Source organism: Euprymna scolopes, chromosome 35 (assembly GCF_053919585.1).
Source record: "Euprymna scolopes isolate OS-2025 chromosome 35, ASM5391958v1, whole genome shotgun sequence".
Classification (NCBI taxonomy): Eukaryota; Metazoa; Mollusca; class Cephalopoda; order Sepiida; family Sepiolidae; genus Euprymna; species Euprymna scolopes.
Window position 1 is genome coordinate 38,672,783 of NC_136516.1, and position 21,808 is coordinate 38,694,590.

General features: G+C 34.4%; 1 protein-coding gene across 15 annotated transcripts in view; it reads right to left on the reverse strand.

The window, feature by feature from the left end:
- LOC145259826 (multiple C2 and transmembrane domain-containing protein 1-like) overlaps nt 1-21,808 on the reverse strand; it is a 992,069-nt gene that overhangs the window by 627,650 nt on the left and 342,611 nt on the right. For all 15 annotated transcript variants that reach the window (XM_080117638.1, XM_080117631.1, XM_080117630.1 and 12 more), the window contains one exon: nt 3,957-4,429. In XM_080117638.1, the coding sequence (XP_079973764.1) occupies nt 3,957-4,429 (473 nt within the window). The remainder of the gene's footprint in view (nt 1-3,956; nt 4,430-21,808) is intronic.

Below are 21,808 nucleotides of genomic sequence, written 5' to 3' on the forward strand. Positions count from 1 at the left end.
AATTCTTCCCTGTTTGTCAGAAACATCATTCTGGGCTATTTTTTTTTAATCGCTCCAGGCAAGGCATAAAGCCACTTGACGTAAGGAGCTAAAATAAACACCACTTCAAGGTGCAAAACTAGCCAAACAATAAGCGTTGGATTAACAAATTCTGATCTAGAAAACAACGATTCTTCCCCCTTTGTCAGAAACATTATTTTGGGTTATTTCTTTTTAATCGCTTCAGACAAGGTATAAAACCATTTGATGAATAAAATTAAAAAAAAAATAAGCCAACGATAAGTGTTTACAGATTTTGACATAGAAAACAGCCATTCTTCCTCATTTGTCACAAACATCGTTCATGGAACGTGAGGACTAAGGGACAAAATAAGAGAAGTGAAAGGTAATGAGGTTGCCGATAGTAAACCCAAGTTCAACTAAAAGGTGGGTTAAATAAAGGGATCTATTTAAACTCCTGTGAAAAATTCCTGAGTTTGACAAGATAAATCGAAGAAGGTCAGAAGTTACATCGACTGAAATGGTGTGAATATGACAGGATGAGAACAATAGTCCTAATAATCCAAATAATAAGAATTACCAATTCTTATCTAAAAAAATTCAGAATATATATGACCTGTGTTTCAGCATTTTTCTTTTTCCTTGTTTTGCTTTTATGTAAATCGCTCTAGACAGAGTATGAAGCCATTAGATGAAAGGAGCTAAAAATACTACAAGGTTAAGAACTTATCAATGTTAAGTATGTAATGGATATATTCCAACACAGAAAACAGCAATTTTTCTCCATTTGTCAGAAACATCCCCCAAAGAAAAGAACTTGAAAAATAAAAATCACTGGATTCTATAACCTCCACCCAAAACGGTGTATAAGGTGCTTTCAATAAGATTCCAGACTTTTTTTTTTTTGTATAGGCGTTTAAAATTGTCATAGACTCTTAAAAATTCAGTATGTTATTACTATACATCTTATGAGATGACTGGCCAATTTTTATGATTTCAGGTTCAAATGAACAGCTATAGCAGGAATTGGAATGCACCATACTAAAGCCTGATTGTCACGGCTGGTGAATTTCAAAAATACAATCTGGACGTGAGAACACTTTAGAAGAACGATATGCAATTAAATTCTGTTCTAAACTTGAAAAAAGGACACAGAAATATATGGAATGCTTCAGACTGCTTTTGGACCATCTTGCATAAATTGATCATCAGTTTTTGAGATGCATAAGATATTCAATGAAAGCAGGGAGTGTGAGGGATGATGATAGATGTGGGAGGAGTAAGGAAATCAGAACACCACAGTTGATTGGCCAAATAAAGAATTTAAGGACCGTTGTGTGTCTATAGAGACAATAAGTGCACAGTTTGATCTCAGTGTGGGAACTGTACAAACAATTACTCATGAGAAACTGAAGATGCGGAAAATTTGCACATAGTTTGTCTCAAGGGTGTTCAGAGAAGATCAGAAAAAAAAAAAAAAACGTTGTCATGACCAAGATGGGCATCAAGAATGTTCCTCACCCTCCCTATTGTTCAGACCTTGCTCCCTGTGACTTTTGGTTATTCACTAAGCTCAAGTGAAACCTTAGAGGCTGTCATTATGAGATAATTGAGGAGATGAAAAAAGTTGTGACGAGGGTCATCGACATGCTCACATAAGAGGTCTTCCATGGGACCTTCCAGAAGTTGTTGGAATGGTACAAGTGATTTTTTTTTTTTTTTGCAAGCCAGTCACAACTTATCAAGGCCCAGAAGCCACTCGGGGATAAGGGTTATTGCGTGTACAGTAATCAATGGGATAGTATCGTAGTAATCGTTAGTGTTGGATATTTGATAAGGTGTCTTACTTAAGGGGCCGGCTCATCAGGAATTTGTTTATGTTGGACTTGAAGACATCCAGGTTGTAGTCAGGTGGGAAACAGGCAAACGGAAGGCGTGCACCTCTAAGAAGGAAGCTTTGTTCATGGAATCTACGTTTTGATTTAGGCACGGATAAAGAGTGGGGAAAATTATTGACAGTGGTTTCAGCTAGACGGGTGTTTATCATGAAAGATTGGCGAAGAGGGGAACAGAGATTGGAGCTCAGACGAGCACTTGCCTTGCAGCCAGAGGAGATTACTTCGAAAGTAACTAAAGTTTTATGTGTGTACTATTAATAGTGCACATTCCAACACCTTTGGAAGGCCCCATAGAAGTCCTTTTGTGTGAGCATGTCAATGACCCTCGTAACAGCCTCTTTCATCTCCTCAGTTGTTTCTAAAAGTACCTATGCGAAAAAAAAAAAAAAAAAAAAAAAATCTGGAAACTTATTGAAGGTACCTGGTAGCTTTTTGATACAGTTTCTACAGTTTATAACAGCAAAAGTGTAGCTATGTTTATATGTTTTGTGTTGAACTAATTCCGGATATTTAAAAAAAATTCGAAAAAGGACAATTTATTTTGCTTGTTTCAAAAAAAAAAAAAAAAGAAAAAAAAAGATGACCTAATTCACAGAATGGTTCTCGTATTAAATAATGTTCAATTTTTGTTCAGGATTTGTCATCTAATCTGAAGTATTCATATTTCATTTCGAAAATTAGAAACTAGTCAATCTTTTTTTTTTTTTTTTTTACTGGAATTTGAATCGATCTTTAAAAAAAAATAGAAAAACAAAATCAATGAAACCAACTCAAAACGTCAGTTTAAAAAAATTATATTGTATTCATTTAACCGTTCTTTTATAATCCATTATTTGATTAAAATAATCAATTCACAAAATAGCTTGTATCTGCAATTCTTTCTTTCATAAAAAAAGGAAATCATAGCTAATTATCTCATGTTATTAAAATCAAATAAAAATTCAATATTTCTTTTTAATTATTAAAACAACGAAGACGTTTTTTGTCAGTTGCTGATTGGCTAATATTCCAGCCAATCAGCTAACAGAAAACAAACTATTGCACATGGATGCAAATGAGTGTAGATATTCTGTTTTTATTTCATTTATGAATTTTTTATTTTTTCTCTAAACAAGGCATATTGCCACTCGGAATGTAAAGGGCTACTATTTGGGATCATGTCGAACAGGAGTCTGTGGGGAGTTAAGCAGCGAGACGTCTGTTCACATTGCATTGAAACTTTTGCAAGTAAGTACAGTCAGAGAAACAGGAAACAGGGAGGAAATTCCAAAGTCTAGAGTCTGAGGGAAGAAATTATAAGAGTAGAAGGTTTTCTGGCCTCTACAATGAAAGGGTGGAATTTTGCTGCTTGAGAGGTTATTCAAGATTACGTATATCTAGATTGCATGAGTGCTATGAGTTCAGCAGAGCACATTCCATTAAAATACTTGTAAAACATATGTAGGAATTCAACATTGCGGTGATGAGACAGAGGTTAGGGCTTCGGTGATAGTGCATGATCTATTAGATTTGAGGCTATTTTTTTTTTTTAAACTCTAAGAGTGAGAGACTAGTGGTATATGCACCAGCCCACATGCGACAACAATGCTGCATGGATGGGCAAATTATGACTATGTAAATATATTGGATACTCTCTGGTGTGAGTAATTTTCTAGCATGGTAGAGGGAGCCCATCTTCTTTGCATCAGCCTACAAAGTAGTCGTAGTGCAAGTAATAGTAGTAGTAGAAAGAGAGTAAGAGGATGGTGTAAATAAATAAATGACGTAAATAAAGAAGAAAAGGAAAATACTAAAGTGGTAGTAGTACTAGAAGGAGAGTAAAAGGATGATGCAAATAAATAAATGACATAAATAAAGAAGAAATAGAAAAAAAAAGTACATTGTTAATTTCTAACCATATAATATATACACTAATGTACAATGTATCCACCTTGACCCAACAGGTCACGGGTCGTCTATATGCATTTATAAGTCTGGAAAAGAAGAGGGAATATTTTTCCTTTATCCTTCCGTGAAGATACAAACAATTCAAGGAGAATAGTAAAAAGAAAATCCTACCTGAGTTGGATAGGCAATATTTTCCACCACAGCGATCCCACTATCCACATCGATATCCTGACTATCTGACTGGGCTTGGGCCAGTAAGCTCTCATGACGGAGGTCTGTTTGTCGTGGAGTCAAGGTGGGATCACTGCGGCTGTGTTCCCCATTGAGTTGGGTGGTCTTTTGCCGCAGCTCAGCCGCAGCAAACAACACGTCGTATTCAGGCGCTGCGGTCGTTCCACTTATGTGGTCGGACGCGCTGCAGATATTTGGTTGACTGCCCGATAGGTTCTGGGCCTCAACTTTGATATCCTCTTTGCGCTCGCGGCTTTTGCCACGGATCCTCTCAGTAGACTTTCTGAGACTGTTCCACAGTTTCTTCCTGCGGCTGAGCGTTGGCGGGGAAGAAGTTGGTGAGAAGCCTTCATCTTTGCTTAAGTCGCCAGAACTTTTCGCTTTACGGCCTTTGTCTTTTTTTTTCCGTGGTCCTGAAAATAAAGAAAAAAATAATATTAGCTGGATAAATCAAGTATGTACAGACAGACAGACAGACACACACACACACACACACACACATATTAGAGATTTTCGAATTTTGTAATCATGCCCATATTCCTTTATTTCTTTTAAACATGATGAGTTATTTTCTTCTGATGAGTTAAGGGCAGATTAAATTAAAAAATTGACATAATAATAATTACATGAATGATTCTCTGCTACGAAACAGGTGCTGTCAAGAATTGAACATTTCAACATGCTGAAAGAAATAAACGATAAGATGGACAACATCTTGAAATTTGGAATATAGACCCATTGTCATTTATTTGTATATGCTCTGTACTTACATCGAGCTTCATAAATTAAAGGGTTGGTATAAGTAAAAGTGAAATATAATTGAATAAGCATATTTTCACATGAACATATATATGTAAATTTTAAGTCTACAGACTCGAACTTTGATATACAGGGTACTGAGATTTGGGAAAATCTTTGTAATCCGTTTTCGGCCAGAAATTTGGCTATTAAGGGATCAAAGTTCAAGGATTTGACCTTTGAGAACTCTACCAAACTCCTCCGACAATTTTGGGTCTAAACACTTAGAATTTTAGATATAGGTTCCTTGGACATGGATCTAACTTAATAACTTGATTTGAGCCCCAAACAATAAATGTTAAAGGGTCATAATAGGGGTCAAAGTTTTAAAAAATTGACCACTTTTTTTTTTTTTTGCTCAACATATACCTCCAAACACCCGGGCAACGCCTGGCTGAAATGCTAGTATTTATATATTTTTAGGGATACAAAATATTATAATAACTGTATACAGACCAAATTTATAACAATTAAATACATATATATATATATATATATATATATATATATATATATATATATATATAACAATTAAATAAAAATAATTAAATGCATAAATTTATTGACACCTTTTTCTTTTTAATTCATTATGTTGAGTTAATTTGGTTTGTATGTAGCAATTATATATATATATATATATATATATATATATATATATATATATATATATATATATAAATTAAATTAATGAAAACAAAGGGATGCAGTGTTTACCTGATATACACAATGGTAAACTTCAAACTAATATAAATAACAGTATTTATATATAGAAAATTTATAGAAAATGTAATCCCAACCGAATAAAAAAGCTCAATATGCAATAGATAGTAGAGCTTATTATAAGAGAAAGAAAATTAAAATTGTAAGTTGAACTTTACAATCAAAATTATTGTTCGACTGAATACTCTAAAAAACAATTTACAAAGTCCTTATTCCGCGGAGTTTCAAAGAATGCTATTCTTGTTATTCTTCTCATCAGAGGACATAAAGAAATCAGCAAATTATATTTGTAGTAATACTAGAATTTGCTAGTTATGGCATTAAGTGAAACCGCAATTTATTGTAGTTATAAATTGCCAAATAAAAAAAGTGAAAAAATGTTGGATATGTAAAAAAATATAAAAACAAACCGCGTATAATATTTAATATTTTTTTTCACTTTTTTATTTGACAATCAAGTAGAGAAAGAAGGGATGAAGATAGAAACCAGGGGATTCGGAAATAAATATATAAATAGATAAAAAAAAAATAAAGATAAAAATAAAACTAAACAAATAAATAGTAAAAATCCAACCAGTTTAATTAATCCCTGAAGATAAATCCAGAAGTATTTCAAAGTTATGGCTTTTACATCAGCCAGTTCCCACCTAAAAGTAAACACTACAATACGAAAAATGGAAAGAATCCAATGTAAAATTAATAGACTAAAAATGTATATATATATATATATATATATATATATATATATATATATATATATATATATATATAGGATTGATATGTAGTTTGCTTGAAGCATTGTGTGGGATAGGTATGTAAAAGAGATTTAGAAGGCTGTCACAATGCGAGGAATGAATTATAGTCGCTGTTGGTAAGAGGAGACGAGAACAAGTGGCGATTTACAAATCAATAAGTACATATATATATATATATTTGTACGCACACCATTTAAAAATGGGAAATTTTTCCGAAATCAATAACGGAATACGTCGCATGAATACAAGTAAGACATTTTACCATACAACTGAATAAATATATATATAAAAAAAAATTAAAAAATAATAAAAAATATATATATATATATATATATATGTACTTATTGATTTGTAAATCGCCACTTGTTCTCGTCTCCTCTTACCAACAATGACTATAATTCATTCCTCGCATTGTGACAGCCTTCTAAATCTCTTTTACATATATATATATAATTTGAGGGTGGTAAAGGAATTGTCGGACGTCCTTGGCTTAGGTACAAGGACAAGTTGAAGAGTAACTTGTCTGCAGTGAACATACCATACAGGAGTCTTGAAGATGAGGTGAATGACTGAAAAGGATGGAGATCAAGGTGTTTTGAAGGTCTCCAGAGGTTTCAATCTGAAAGCTTAAGGCAACTGAAAGAAAACAGAGTAAGAGCAAAACGACTAGCAGCCGCATCAATATCTGCAGCGTTAAATCCACATTCATGTTCTATTTGTGACCTTGTTTGCAAGTCCCTTGCTGGACTAAAAAGTCATCAGAGGCAAAAGCATAAATGAGTTTTAGAAATATGGGTTGTCCGAACCTCATACGTCGAAATCGACGGGAGAGTCCATCATATATATATATCCATCCATCCATCCGTCCATAGACTTTGAGCCCCCTGGAGAGGCATAGGCTATCTACAACTTTGTAGATGCTTTTGTAGTAAGGAGTTCTTTTTTGGGGTGAGGATACTGGCCCCACACACAATCTTCTCAGAAAGTACATACAGCGCCTAGCCTTCCCAAATGGTCACCCATCTGGTACTGGCCAGGCTCAATGTTGCTTAACTTTGGTGATCTAGCGAGAATCGGTGTGACAACGTGATTGTGCCATATATATATATATATATATATATATATATATATAAAATGGACTCTTCCATAATTGACTCTCCCGTCGATTTTGATGGATGAGGTTCCGCCACAATAACAAAGTTGCTCGAAAATCCACACAGATGATTTGTTTTATAGTGGTCAAGGCTTTGTGTAGAACCACCCACACTTTTTGGTATTACTGCTAACCTCTGTCGGTGCAGATAACTGCTACAGGACAGTATATATATTATTATTAGTGTGTGTGTGTGTCTCTCTCTCTCTCTCTCTCTATATATATATATATATATATATGAATAAAATACTGTGAATGTGAATTAAATGCATCTTTTATATATATATATATATATATATATATATATATATATATATATATATATAAACACAAATAATATCTGAATGCTTTTCAAAACATTGTTAGCCACTAGACAGGGATCCATTTATTTATTTAAATTAATAGAGTTCTACATTATGCTAATAGTAGTAATATTAGAAGTAGTAGTAGCTGACGATATCACAAACGGCAGTGCTCAACTCAAGGGAAGAATTCTACTAAACTTATTTCCACTTTATTCATTATATATTGTGGACAATTTACTGCAACGTTGTTGTAGTCTCGTAAAAGTCCGGAAGAAAAACACAATTCAGTGGAAACAAAATATATTGAACAGAAAAACAAATGCAACAAATAAAGAGTGTGAGTATGAATCGTGCTTAACTTGTGTGCTAATCCCCGGAGGGATTTTCTCCTGATCTTTATAAGTAAAAGAGTTCATTATTATTCGTAGGGTGGATACACCACAACAATTAAGTAACAAACACTTACAGTAAAAAATAGAATCAGCAAATATTAACAAGAGCCAATCTGAAGCATAAAATGACCAAAAAATACATTCAATGTAAAATTCTTTTGACCTTTTTATTGTTTTTTTTTTTTTTTAATTTTATTCTATTTTTAACTGGTTTAACATATTTGAATGTGACAGGATAATTCTGAGTGGATAAGTTTTCAAATTCAGGTTCCTTAATAATCCTCGTTATCAGTGTTGTGAACTGGTGAAGGTCTAGAGAAAAAAAAACAAACACAATTCTGAAACAATATATATCAAAAAGAAAGATGAATACAACAAATAAAGGAAGTGGTTATACGTCAGTCTAGTGGGTGCAGGGTATTGCAGATTGCATTGTTATGATGACTGAACTTATGCATTCATGACCTGAAAATTTAATCTCTGTTGCAAATATTGGCTTTATGTGGCTCCAAGAAAGCAATCCCTGTCATGGACATGCGTCAGAAGCAGTGATTCGTCATTGAATTCCTGGCAAAAGTGCACTGAGAATGGTGATGACTATGTAGAAAAATTAATTCTGGAGCACAAAAGGTCGCCCGTTTTAATGGTATCACTCCCACCTTTGTAGCTCTTCAACTTTTTGAGTTAAAAAAAAAATAGAAGTCTTTACTTTTGGAAGTACCCTCATATGACAAAGTATGCTCCTGATGCCCATGCACAGTCACAGCTCATCGCTGGCAAAAGTGCATTGAGAATGGTGTTGACTATGTAGAAAAATGAATTCAGAAGCATAAAAGGTTGCTCGTTTTAATGGTACCACTCTCATCTTCATAGTTCTTCAACTTTTTGAGTTAAAAATAATGTTAGGAGGCTTTACTTTTGGAACGACCTTCGTAATACATGAATGATTTTCTAAACATTGTAAGCCACTAGACAGGGCTCCATTTTTTAATTCTTCAGTTTAGTATTATGCTTGTAGCAGTAGTAATAGTTGAAGTAGTAGTTGCAGTAATAGTGGTAGTTGCAGTAGTAATAGTAGTAGTAGTTGCTGGCAATGTTACTAATGAGGATTAGGAGAGGTAGAATGCATGAAAAGATTCTAGTAAACTTATTTGCCCTTTATCCCATTTATTATTAGGTTGATGGAAAAATAATGTCGTTTTTTGATGTATATATATATATATATCAGAATAAAAAACGGCATTATTTCTGCGCCAACCTAATATTTTTGTGGGGAATTTTCTAAAAACTAATCATTGTCAAAGAAGAAACAGTAACTAAAAAAGAATCGGTAAATATTAGCAGGAGCCGATTTTTTTTTTTTTTTGCATAAAATGACCCCCCTCACCAAATACATTCAATGAAATATGCTGTTTGCACTATTTTTTTTTATAAAATGACCCCCAAAAAGTATATTCAATGAAATATGTTGTTTGCACTGTTTTTTTTTTTTTTATAAAATGACCCCCAAAAAGTACATTCAATGAAATATGTTGTTTGCACTGTTTTTTTTTATAAAATGACCCCCCAAAAGTACATTCAATGAAATATGTTGTTTGCACTGTTTTTTTTTATAAAATGACCCCCCAAAAGTACATTCAATGAAATATGTTGTTTGCACTGTTTTTTTTTTTTTATAAAATGATCCCCAAAAAGTACATTCAATGAAATATGTTGTTTGCACTGTTTTTTTTATATAAAATGATCCCCAAAGAGTACATTCAATGAAATATGCTGTTTGGACTGTTTTTTTTTTTATAAAATGACCCCCCAAAAGTACATTCAATGAAATATGCTGTTTGCACTTTTTTTTTATAAAATGACCCCCAAAAAGTACATTCAATGAAATATGCTGTTTGCACTGTTTTTTTTTTATATAAAATTACCCCCAAAAAGTACATTGAATGAAATATGCTGTTTGCACTATTTTTTTTTTTTATAAAATGACCCCCAAAAAGTACATTCAATGAAATATGCTGTTTGCACTATTTTTTTTTTTATAAAATGACCCCCAAAAAGTACATTCAATGAAATATGCTGTTTGCACTGTTTTTTTTTTATAAAATGACCCCCAAAAAGTACATTCAATGAAATATGCTGTTTGCACTATTTTTTTTTTATAAAATGACCCCCGAAAAGTATATTCAATGAAATATGCTGTTTGCACTATTTTTTTTTTTTATAAAATGACCTCCAAAAAGTACATTCAATGAAATATGCTGTTTGCACTATTTTTTTTTTATAAAATGACCCCCAAAAAGTACATTGAATGAAATATGCTGTTTGCACTATTTTTTTTTTATAAAATGACCCCCAAAAAGTACATTCAATGAAATATGCTGTTTGCACTATTTTTTTTTTTATAAAATGACCCCCAAAAAGTACATTCAATGAAATATGCTGTTTGCACTATTTTTTTTTTATAAAATGACCCCCAAAAAGTATATTCAATGAAATATGCTGTTTGCACTATTTTTTTTTTATAAAATGACCCCCAAAAAGTACATTCAATGAAATATGCTGTTTGCACTATTTTTTTTTTATAAAATGACCCCCAAAAAGTACATTCAATGAAATATGCTGTTTGCACTATTTTTTTTTTTTTATAAAATGACCCCCAAAATGTACATTCAATGAAATATGCTGTTTGCACTATTTTTTTTTATAAAATGACCCCCAAAAAGTACATTCAATGAAATATGCTGTTTGCACTATTTTTTTTTTTATAAAATGACCCCCAAAAAGTACATTCAATGAAATATGCTGTTTGCACTATTTTTTTTTTTTTATAAAATGACCCCCAAAAAGTACATTCAATGAAATATGTTGTTTGCACTATTTTTTTTTTTTTTTTTTTTTAATTGGTTTTACAAATGTGAATGCAACCGAATTAAAAAAAAAAAAATGAACAAATAATTGTCAGCTTTTCAAAATACTTTTCATCGATCATAACTAAACAGTCAAATAAATTTTGGAATTGCTTTCATGCCAAACAATCTAAACATGGTTCCACTTGAATGGTCATCTGATCGATTTGATTTAATTTTATGGTTCAACGACAAATGTTGGGTCATTTAGAGTCAAGAAGCTCATTTATGATAGTCCTTTTTGTGAAGGTATTTAAATAAAAAATCATGTGAAAGAGTATAGATAGGAGTACTTTTTTCTGTGGGAGGGGATATTACCTCCTACTTTCTCTTTGTCTCTATACAGAAAAAATGACATCTAGAACCGGATTAAACATTTATTATCCAAAATTGTTGATATAAAAATATAATTAGATGAATGCTAGTTCCTCACGGTTCCACTTAAATGGTCAACTCAAGCATATTGGTCGGACTGTTAAAATTATTGATTGATTTGATTTTGCGTCACCACTCATCGGGATCTGTTGGGTTTAACTGGATTTTCGTACACCTGGACAGCACCAGGTTGTCTTGTTAGTTACTCTGAGGATTGAGTGTAGTCAGGGGTGTTGATACTTGCCCAAATGTGTCCCATATGCCCAGAGGGAGGATACGATACATTTTTGTTGGAAAGATTAATTTCCCAAGGAAGTAAAATAGACATTTTTGGTGACAAATAGTCTAGCTTAACCAGAGAAAGCTTAGAAATAAACTGTGTTTTATGTCGGCGAGGTATCCACCTCACAGGAAGGTTTGCTATGATAAGAAATAACTTGAGAGAGAGAGAGAGAGAGAGAGAGAGAGAGAGAGAGAGAGAGAGAAAGAGAGAGAATTAAAGAGATGTATGGCTTTCAGGTGTTCTAAGTCCATTGCTTACTGCCTAAGATGTCCTGACCGGGGAATGCTTACAGGGCTGTCCAAGCATTTTTTGCTAGACTTAAGTGCTCCTTCTTTACAGGCCTGTCTTGACTTTCCCCACATTCTGGCCTTGTGTCACATCTTCCTGTGGTGGGACGGAAGTAAATAACTACTTACAGCACAGGGGAATTCCCTCAGACTCAAAGCCACTAGAGTCTAAGCAATTGTTGAGACGGCTTGTTCTATGTTGAGGTTGGTCTGCATAATAAGGTGCAGTTCTAGGAGGTACACTCTCTTAGACTTCGCCCTCTCACTCTTTAAGAAGGAGTTAGTTTATTGCTGATCGCCTGAGGCGCCCCTTATCAGGAAATGCCGACGGGGGTGATCAGGTATGCTTAGTAGGCCAACGGGTTCTTCTTCTAAGGCTCTTTAAGAGGGTCAAATGATTGCATTTTTTGTGAACTATTCTTTTTATGGATTTTAAACCGGTAATAATAGTTGCTAAGGGGTCAAAAGTGAAAAAAATAAACAAATAGAACTTGGCTGGCATAAGTTTACTAGAAATGCTCTTGTAATCATACGCAAATATACATTAGTTCCTATTTAACTATTTCTTATTCGTCTGACGATAGCTCAAATGGTAATGACTAAGGCTGGAATGCTAAATGCTTTGATTTCGATTCAAGCTGATGGCATAATTTTTGTTTTTAACTTTTGAAATCGCTATTATATATTTGGTACAATATAATAATCAATAGAGAATTGGCGCTATGATAATAAATACGAAATTCACAGAAATTAAAATATCATATTTAAGTGTATTTTAAAACTGGGCAACGTCGGGCGCCCTGCTAGTACCCAATACTGAACCCTAATGCTATGAGTGTTTAAATGAACTCAACTTGCCGATTCTATAGTCTGCATCAGTAGCCAACTATGTAACCTATTTTTGTCTTTGAATGATATTTAAAATAAGATTACATATACCTTTGAGTGTTAATAAACAGAAACGGAGAGAGAGAGAGAATGACGGAAGTGAGGGTGATATAAATGGTATAAAATAAGAGCGAGGTCAGGTGAGCTCAAACAAAATACAATGAGAGAGGGTGAGAGTGATAGACGGAAACTTAGTAAGAGATTGGAGTACTGATCCAGAACCTGACCTTAAGTCACGTCAGCATCTTCCGTCAGTTTATTACAGTAAGCAGCCGAAATTGTTGCAAGAAAAAAAAAAAAAAAAAAAAAAAAATGACGTGAATACTGCCAGACGATAAATTCAAAACTTTTTTAAAGAAAGACATCAGAAAAATGGCTTTAGGGTAAGAATGGATGTCTATTTTCTAGATTTTGTATTTGTGCACCTTCATGCAATTTCTAAAATTTTTTTTGCATTTCTTATACATAAGCCTTCTTTTTCTGACAGAAAGAGATTACTCCTCCAGGAGACTTAATAATTCCACACATCATGCTGTAGTTCATCCTCTGTTTTGAAACAAAATTTTCTTCTTGTCGCAATGAATCGATTTCATTGAAACTTGTCGTCTGCTGACAATAGATTGCTGATTGATTAATCACAACCTTTTCCGGCTGCTTACCAAACTGCTAGAAGACGTCGATATGACCTTGGGTCAGAGTTCTAGATCAGTACCAACATCCCTCTTATATGCTGACATGTGTTGTACGGCTTTAAGAAATTGACTTTCAAAATAACATATTTCTAGTCAAGTCTTTATTTATCCTTCTTTCTCTCAAGTCTATTTTTAACCCCCCATATTTTCATTTGTCTCATCCTGTGAATTAAACCTGCTACCTTAACTGTTCTACACATACTAACTCAAAAACTCTCTTATATTCTTTCAATGTGGCCATATCATCAAAGTCTCCTGTTCTGCACATATCTCCCTAACTGTTTGCATTTCTTATTTCTGGCGATAAGTCTTCTTTCCCTGACAAAGATTACGCCTCCTGGAGACTTAATAATTACACAAAGCGTGCCGTAGTTACTCCTCATTTTTAGATAAAATTTTTAATCTCGTTGCAATCAAGCGATTTCATTAAAATTTGTCGTCTGCTGACAAGTAATTGTTGATTGGTTGATTCCGTCGAGTTTTTCCGGCTGTTTAGCATAAACTGTTGAAAGGATGAAATACTGCTGCCATATCTGGGCAGGAGCTGCTAAAAACAGCCTATTCTGCCTTGACAGAGTACAAAATAGACTTCGTGGCTTAGTGGGGGATGCCCTTTCCTCTACCCTGCAACCTCTCTCCCACAGAAGAGACGCTGCGAGCCTATCCTTGTTTTATCGTTACTTACATGGCAGGTGCTCGTCTGAACTCCAATCTCTAGTCCCCCCTCGCCAATCTTTCACGAAAAACACCCGTCTAGCTGAATCCACTGTGAAAAATTTCCCCCACTCTTTATCTGTGCCTAAATCAAAACGTGGATTCCATGAACAAAGCTTCTTTTTTAGAACTGCACGCCTGTGGAACTCTGTTCCGTCTGCCTGCTTCCCACCTGACTACAACCTGGACGTCTTCAAGTCCAACGTTAACAAATTCCTAACGAACCGCCCCCTTAAGTAAACACTTCATCAAATCTCCACACTAACGTACTGTACTTGCAATAACCCTTATCCCTGAGTGGCTTCCGGGCCTTGATAAGTGGTGACCACCGTGTAAAAAAAAAAAAAAATATTTACACATTATGCTGATGTGCGAGCGAGAAAAGTCTGCAAACGACATTGATCTTTACGTTAATGCGGATACGACAAAGTTTACGACTTTCAATAAAGAGGAGGAGATGAAAGCTTTAGATGGAACGATACTGAAAGAAGTCACTGAATTTACGCGCAGCAACATCGGTTCCCAAAAGAGAGATATTGAAATTCGCATCTCAAAAGCATGGGATGCATGTGATAAGCTGCAGTCAGGATTTAAAAACTGACAAACTGAAAAGGCAGTTCTTCAGAGCAATAGTGGAGTCTGTCCTTGTTTACAGTGTTCCAACCTGGGCTTTCACCAAAAGATTGAAAAGAAAGTTAGACAGCACATACAACCGTATGCTACGAACATTGTTAAATATATCTTGGCAAGATCATCTCATGAAGCAGCAACTTTATGGCAACCTACCTGCCATATTTACTACGATGTGCCGGTCATTGTCAGAGGAGCAAGTAACACCATCACTAGTGAGAAATCTATTGCTGTGGACTCCATAGCACAAGCACACGAGCATGGAATTACCTAGATCTTCGTACACTCAGCAATTGCGCTGATCAAATAGATGGTTGAAAGATGCCAATGTGAGTTTGGGTCAGGTTTTGGATCAGTACCAAGATTTGTAAAATGAACCAGTAATATCTGGTCGGGTTATTTCAGCTTCTTCTGAAGGAGGAAGTTCACAGGGAATATCATATTCACAAGCAGTCTTCAGCCATGTGTATATCCCTATCATGGAAAGGTGTAATATGGCAGGTAGTATTCACAAATGGTCACCCATCTGGTACTGGCCAGGCTCGCCATTGCTTATTACCTACCTATATTCCAATTTTTTATTCTTCCGTGTCTTATTACCAACTTAATAGAGAGAGAGAGAGAGAGAGAGAGAGAGAGAGAGAGAGATGGAAACGAAAGTTATAGATATTATATAAAATAAAAGCCACAAAAAACATACAGTGAGAGAGGGTGAAAATGACAGACGAAAACTTAGCAAGAGATGGGTTGCTTAGTAAGTTCGATGCAATTTAAAGGAAATCTTTTTTTTTTTTTTTTTACAAAAATCACTTCAGGCAATGCATGAAACCACTGGAGCAAACCAGAATGAAACAAGATTATCAAAAAGACAGGAGATGTCTATTAATCTTAGTCTTATACAGATCAAGGTTATTGGTGGGAGGAAAACAGTCAGCAGGAAGAGAGTTCCACAAACCTGCGGTGTTTGGAAAGAAGCTACCCGGATACGAAGTTGTATTACAATGAAGTATCCAAACAGCGAATTGATGGAGACCACTAGACCAATGAGTCAAATGAGCTGAAACAAAGGATGCAGGGAATAGATCAGACAATTCTAAAGAATACTTGCCACAATAGTAACCATAAAAAAAGATTAAGACTAGCAACATCACGTCTGTGAGAGAGTGAAGTTGCAGAGAAGAAGAAAGTGTGGAGCCAATCAAATTACAGATGTGTTTCCGCATCTTATCAAGAACCCTTAAAAGGGACAGAGATTCGCCAGCCCATATATGACAACAATACTCCATACATTGTCTGATAGAAGATTTGTAGAGGTAAAGAATAGCTTCAGATGTGACAAAGTGCTTGGAGCCGTAGAAAAAAAACAAAACAATTTATGAGAAGCAGAAAGAGCAATGGATTTAATATACAAGGTGCCTTCAATAAGTTTCCAGACTTTTTTTCATATAGACTCTTTTATTGATAGTGAACACATGAAACTCTAGTCCCCTTCGAAGTGATCTCCTCTGACTGCAATGCACTTGTACTGTTCCAACGACTTCCACCCATTGAAGTCCGCTTTTGTGAGCGTGTCAATGACCCTCATCACAGCATCTTTCAGAGATTCACCAGCCGAAATATGACAACAGTACTCCATACATCGTCTGATAGTAGATTTGAAGAGATTGAGAATTGTCTCAAATATGAAAAAATTTCTGGAGCGACAAAGAGAACAGATTTTATGAGATTTTGGGAGAGACTATCAACATTTTGTAGTTGATTTTTGTACTCGTTCAAAGCAGTAAAGAGTGCAATGTGTGGCACTTCCTAAGATGTGACAGCAGTATTCCATCTCAGGATGGATCTGATTCTTTTACTTTCATAGCAGGTGTTCGGCTGAGCTTCAATCTTAGGGCTAATCTGACTTTTACGAAAAACACCCGTCTAGCTGAATCCACTGTCAAAAATTTTCCACACTCCTTATCTGTGCCTAAATCAAAACGTAGATTCCATGAACAAAGCTTCTTTCTTAGAATTGCACGTCTGTGGAACTCTGTTCCGTCTGCCTGCTTCCCACCTGACTACAACCTGGATGTCTTCAAGTCCAACGTAAACAAATTCCTGATGAACCGCCCCCTTAAGTGAACACTTCATTAAATCTCCACACTAACACACTGTACTTGCAATTACCCTTATCCCTGAGTGGTTTCCAGACCTTGATAAGTGGTGACCACCGTGTAAAAAAAAAAAAGACTCTTTTATTAGTTATCTTTCAAAGTGCCTGTTTGAGAAAGTATGTTCATTTTAATATTTCTTTATTGTGTTGTTTGTTTTCTTTAACTAAGGAGTCACCACTTATCAAGGCCCAAATGCCACTTGAGTGTAAGGATGAATGAGTGTTGGGTGGACGGATGGTGCGATAACACTGTGATGATTGGTAACAATGATGGTTAGGGAGTTGAACTGTGAGATGTTTGTTCACATTACACCTGAACTTTTACATGTCAGTACAGTCAGAGAAGCAGAGACCCGGGAGGGAATTTCAAAATCTAGCAGGGGAGAGTGTAGTGGGCTGAGACAGACAAATAGCCCCAGATATGACAAAGTGTTTGGAGCCGTAGAAAAAAAAACAATCCAATTTATGGGAAGCAGAAAGAGCAATGGATTTATTATACAAGGTGCCTTCAATAAGTTTCCAGACTTTTTTCATATAGACTCTTTCATTGATAGTGAACACATGAAACTCTAGTCCCCTTTGAAGTGATCTCCTCCGACTGCAATGCACTTGTACTGGTCCAACAACTTCTCGAAGGCTCCATTGAAGAAATCGGCAAATTATATGAGGTCTTTGAAGATAATAAACATCTTATTTTTTTATTTCCTTTTTTTTTATATTCCCTTTTTTTAAGTTCATTTATTCCATCTTTTGGTTTCTATGGCATAAGGTACTTGAGAATGTAGCATTTTTGTCTTGCGGTCTGTAAATTAAAAACATTCACATGGGCATTGAGTACTGACCGGTGCCGTTCAATCGACACACACACACACACACACACACACACACACACACACACTAGAAGCAAACATACGCTTATATCTATACGCAAGAGTGTTGTATTTTACTCACACACACTCACTGGAAACAGGCCATAACTATATCGACACAGGAATAAAATTAAAATTAAAATAAATTAAATAAACAAATAAAACAAAATAAAATAAAAATAAAACAAAATAAAAAACAAACAAACAAACCAAAAACAAAATTAAAACGCCGAAAATTATCAAACTCATCACGCATACATATATATAAATACACGTATATATACCCACACCTTGATACACCCGCGCCTATATACACATACACACACATATACACATACATATACATATAATGCTCACATACAGTTATAACACGTTTACATCTCTACCTACATACACAGTTATATCAATGCATGGACGTTCAAACACAGATATCCATGTACACACCTGGATACCATACATCATGACTGTTATTATATCAAAACTAATATTAATCCCGCTAACAATACTAGTAATAATAATTCTTATAATATTGATCATACTAATGACACACCAATACCAATAATAAGACTGTCGATTGGGAACCCCAAAACCTGTGGACCCCAACCGGACAGACGTCCCAACAAAATACAGATATACATACATACATATATATATATATATATATATATATATATATATATATATATATATGCGTATATATATATACATACACACATATACACATACGTACACATATACATATATATATAAAAAACATATATATATATATATAAAACACACACACATACACACACACACGTGCACACCAGTATACACACTCCAGTCACCACGGGCGTATATGTACATACACAACATACATGTATATATACCCAGACACCCATACATTTTTGTAATATACATTATTACAATCATCGTATACATACATATATATATATATATATATATATATATATACACCTATATACACACATATACACACATATATACACACATGCATACGTACACATACATAAATACACTTATACATACACATTTACACAAAATACAGACATATATATATGTACACTGTAAACAAATGATACATCCAAAATAGAAATAGAAATGAACTCATTCACTACATAATTCTCCTTTCTATCCAACCCGACACGCAAAGTTATATTACCCGCCCCCACCCGCTTGTTATTTTTTCATAAGTTGTACGCTTTTTGTACTACGTAAAAATTTATACTAATAGGGGAGGGGGGAATGAATAAAGATGAAGGTAAGTACTACAATATATAAGCCTTTATACTCCGTTTATATAACCTAAATACTCTGATTTTTTGTCATATGTTATATATTATTGTTATATCGTTATATATCGTATGTATATCTGTGTAAAGCTCGAAAGAGTGCTTGCTAAATATGGGGACAGACCTATGGACTTCAAGCTGAATTCACTATACATTTTTACATGGTATAAATTTTTACGTAGTACAAAAAACGTACAACTTATGAAAAAATAACAAGCGGGTGGGGGCGGGTAATATAACTTTGCGTGTCGGGTTGGATAGAGAGGAGAATTATGTAGTGAATGAGTTCATTTCTAAAGTACCTTGTGCCATAAAAACCAAAAGATGGGATAGATGAACTAAAAAAAGGGGAATATAAAAAAGGGAAATAAAAAAGATGTTTATTATCTTCAAAGACCTCACTTATCCTCTCCCCGCTCATAACCCCTACCTATGTTACATTCTAACTTTGTAAACGAAATAAGAAAATGTTTTTGTTTGAAATATCAGTTCTCGACGATAATTCTTGGCCTGAAGACGTAATTCCCCAATGCGGGTGATTACAGATGCACATATGTAGCCATCAATGTTTGTATAAATAAATTTCATATACCTGCTCTGTTTACTCATTGAGCACTCTTTGGTAGACACATGTTGTTTCATTGGATGTACTTCTAGGAAACTAAACTCTACTGGCTAAATATATATATATATATATATATATATATATATATATATATATATATATATATATATAAAGATTTTTCGGTGATAAAAATGTCTGTCCGTCTAAATTAAAATCCGTTGCTTCTTATTTTTCTTGATATAAAAATCCTAGGTTTCTCGAATGGCGTGCATGAATGTCAACTGCATAGAGAATCATCAGGAGCATGTGTTGTGCCTTAATGTGCTGTGCCTTAATGTGTTGTGCTTTAATGTGCTGTGCATAACTAGTAAATGCCATGACATTTGAGATAAACTTCTGTCAAAACCAATTCTAGATTTTCAATTCTACACAAACAATGGCGATTACAATAAGATGTCCTATTGTCCTGGAGAGTTTTGTAAGACGTAGAATCATCACAATGATGCCTGCCAATCAACTGCACTCATGCGGGATTAACATTTTCCCCGATTTTCCGTAAAAAGGTCAGGAATTGATTGTGGCTAAAAACGGCGATTGACATTTTTTTTTTTTTTTTTTTTTTTGCAAAACCGAAATAAAACAAAATTCCTTAGCTTGTCTTTGAGGGAAGAACTGTGAATAGTGTTTGGAGGAAGGAAGTTTGGAAAAAATGAAAGAAGAGGAAGGAAAGGACAAAACATTTACAACAATAACAGTCAACAACTTCTCTTACTTTCTTCGAAATCTAGTAGGTGACTTGTTGTCACTCAGCTTCCAGAGAACACCACAGGTTTCCAATCAGATCGTTTGTTGACTTGTGTGAAAGCTCCATGTGAGCCAATAATAATAATAATAATAATAATAATAATAATAATAATAATAATAATAATAATCTGTCTATCTATATATCTATAAAAGTGATAATGTGTGTGAGGAAATTTCTCAACCTATATACTCAACGAATTTTTGATCTACAGACTTGAAATTTGGTATATAGGATATTCAGACATGTGGGAAACTTTTTAATTGGTGTACATCCCTCCACCAAAAAAAAAAGGGCTGTTAAAGGGTAAAAACTGAAAACTTGGTTCTTATGATAATAAGTAAGTTTGAAAACACTTTTTAATGATTGTGGTAAGTTAGTCTAATGGTTATCGTACTTGACTGTAACTTTTGGTTTCAATCTTGGCATGAGTATTTCTTTTTTTTTTTTACTTACAAGAAGTGAACTGTTTAGAAAAAAAAATATTCAGTTTGTTTCCATTTTTTTTTAATTCATTTTTTTAAGGAATATATCCATTCCTACCCACTTGGCCTTTTGGTCAAGATCAAAGTGTAGTATCTGTTCTTCAGATGCTGCACTTAAGATAATTTGTACCAGTCAATGGAGGGGAAACCCTCTATACTGGGACAATTATTATTTTTGGTAACCAGAGTGCCCCCTTTTTGCCTACTTTTAGGGGAGCTGGTTTTTACCTCACATTAAAAACGGCCTTGTGCCTAATTTGCTCAGTGGGGGAGCAAATAAATACCATCTGTTCTTCAGATGCTGCACTTCCATTTCTTGTTCTCTTTCGGTGGAGGAGAAATCCTTCACGACTGAGACAATTTTTATTTTTGTACCTTTTCTCCACTTTAAAAAACGACCCTGGTGTCTAACTCTGTCCCGTGGGGAGGCATAGTAAATAGGTACAGGAAGTGAACTGTTTAGAAAAAAAATATATTCAGTTTGTTTCCTTTTTTTTACTTCATTTTTTAAAGGAATTTAACATTACATTTAATATCGCCGGGTACAACTGCTAGTAATAATAATAAAATACAGGTTTCGGGCCAAGGTCACAGTGTAGTATCTGTTCTGATACTACACTTCACCTTTTCTGTCCTTGGTCAGTGGAGGAGAAATCCTTCTGACTGAGACAATTATTATTTTTGTTCCTATCCAGAGTGCCTTTTTTGAGGAGCTGGATTTTTCCC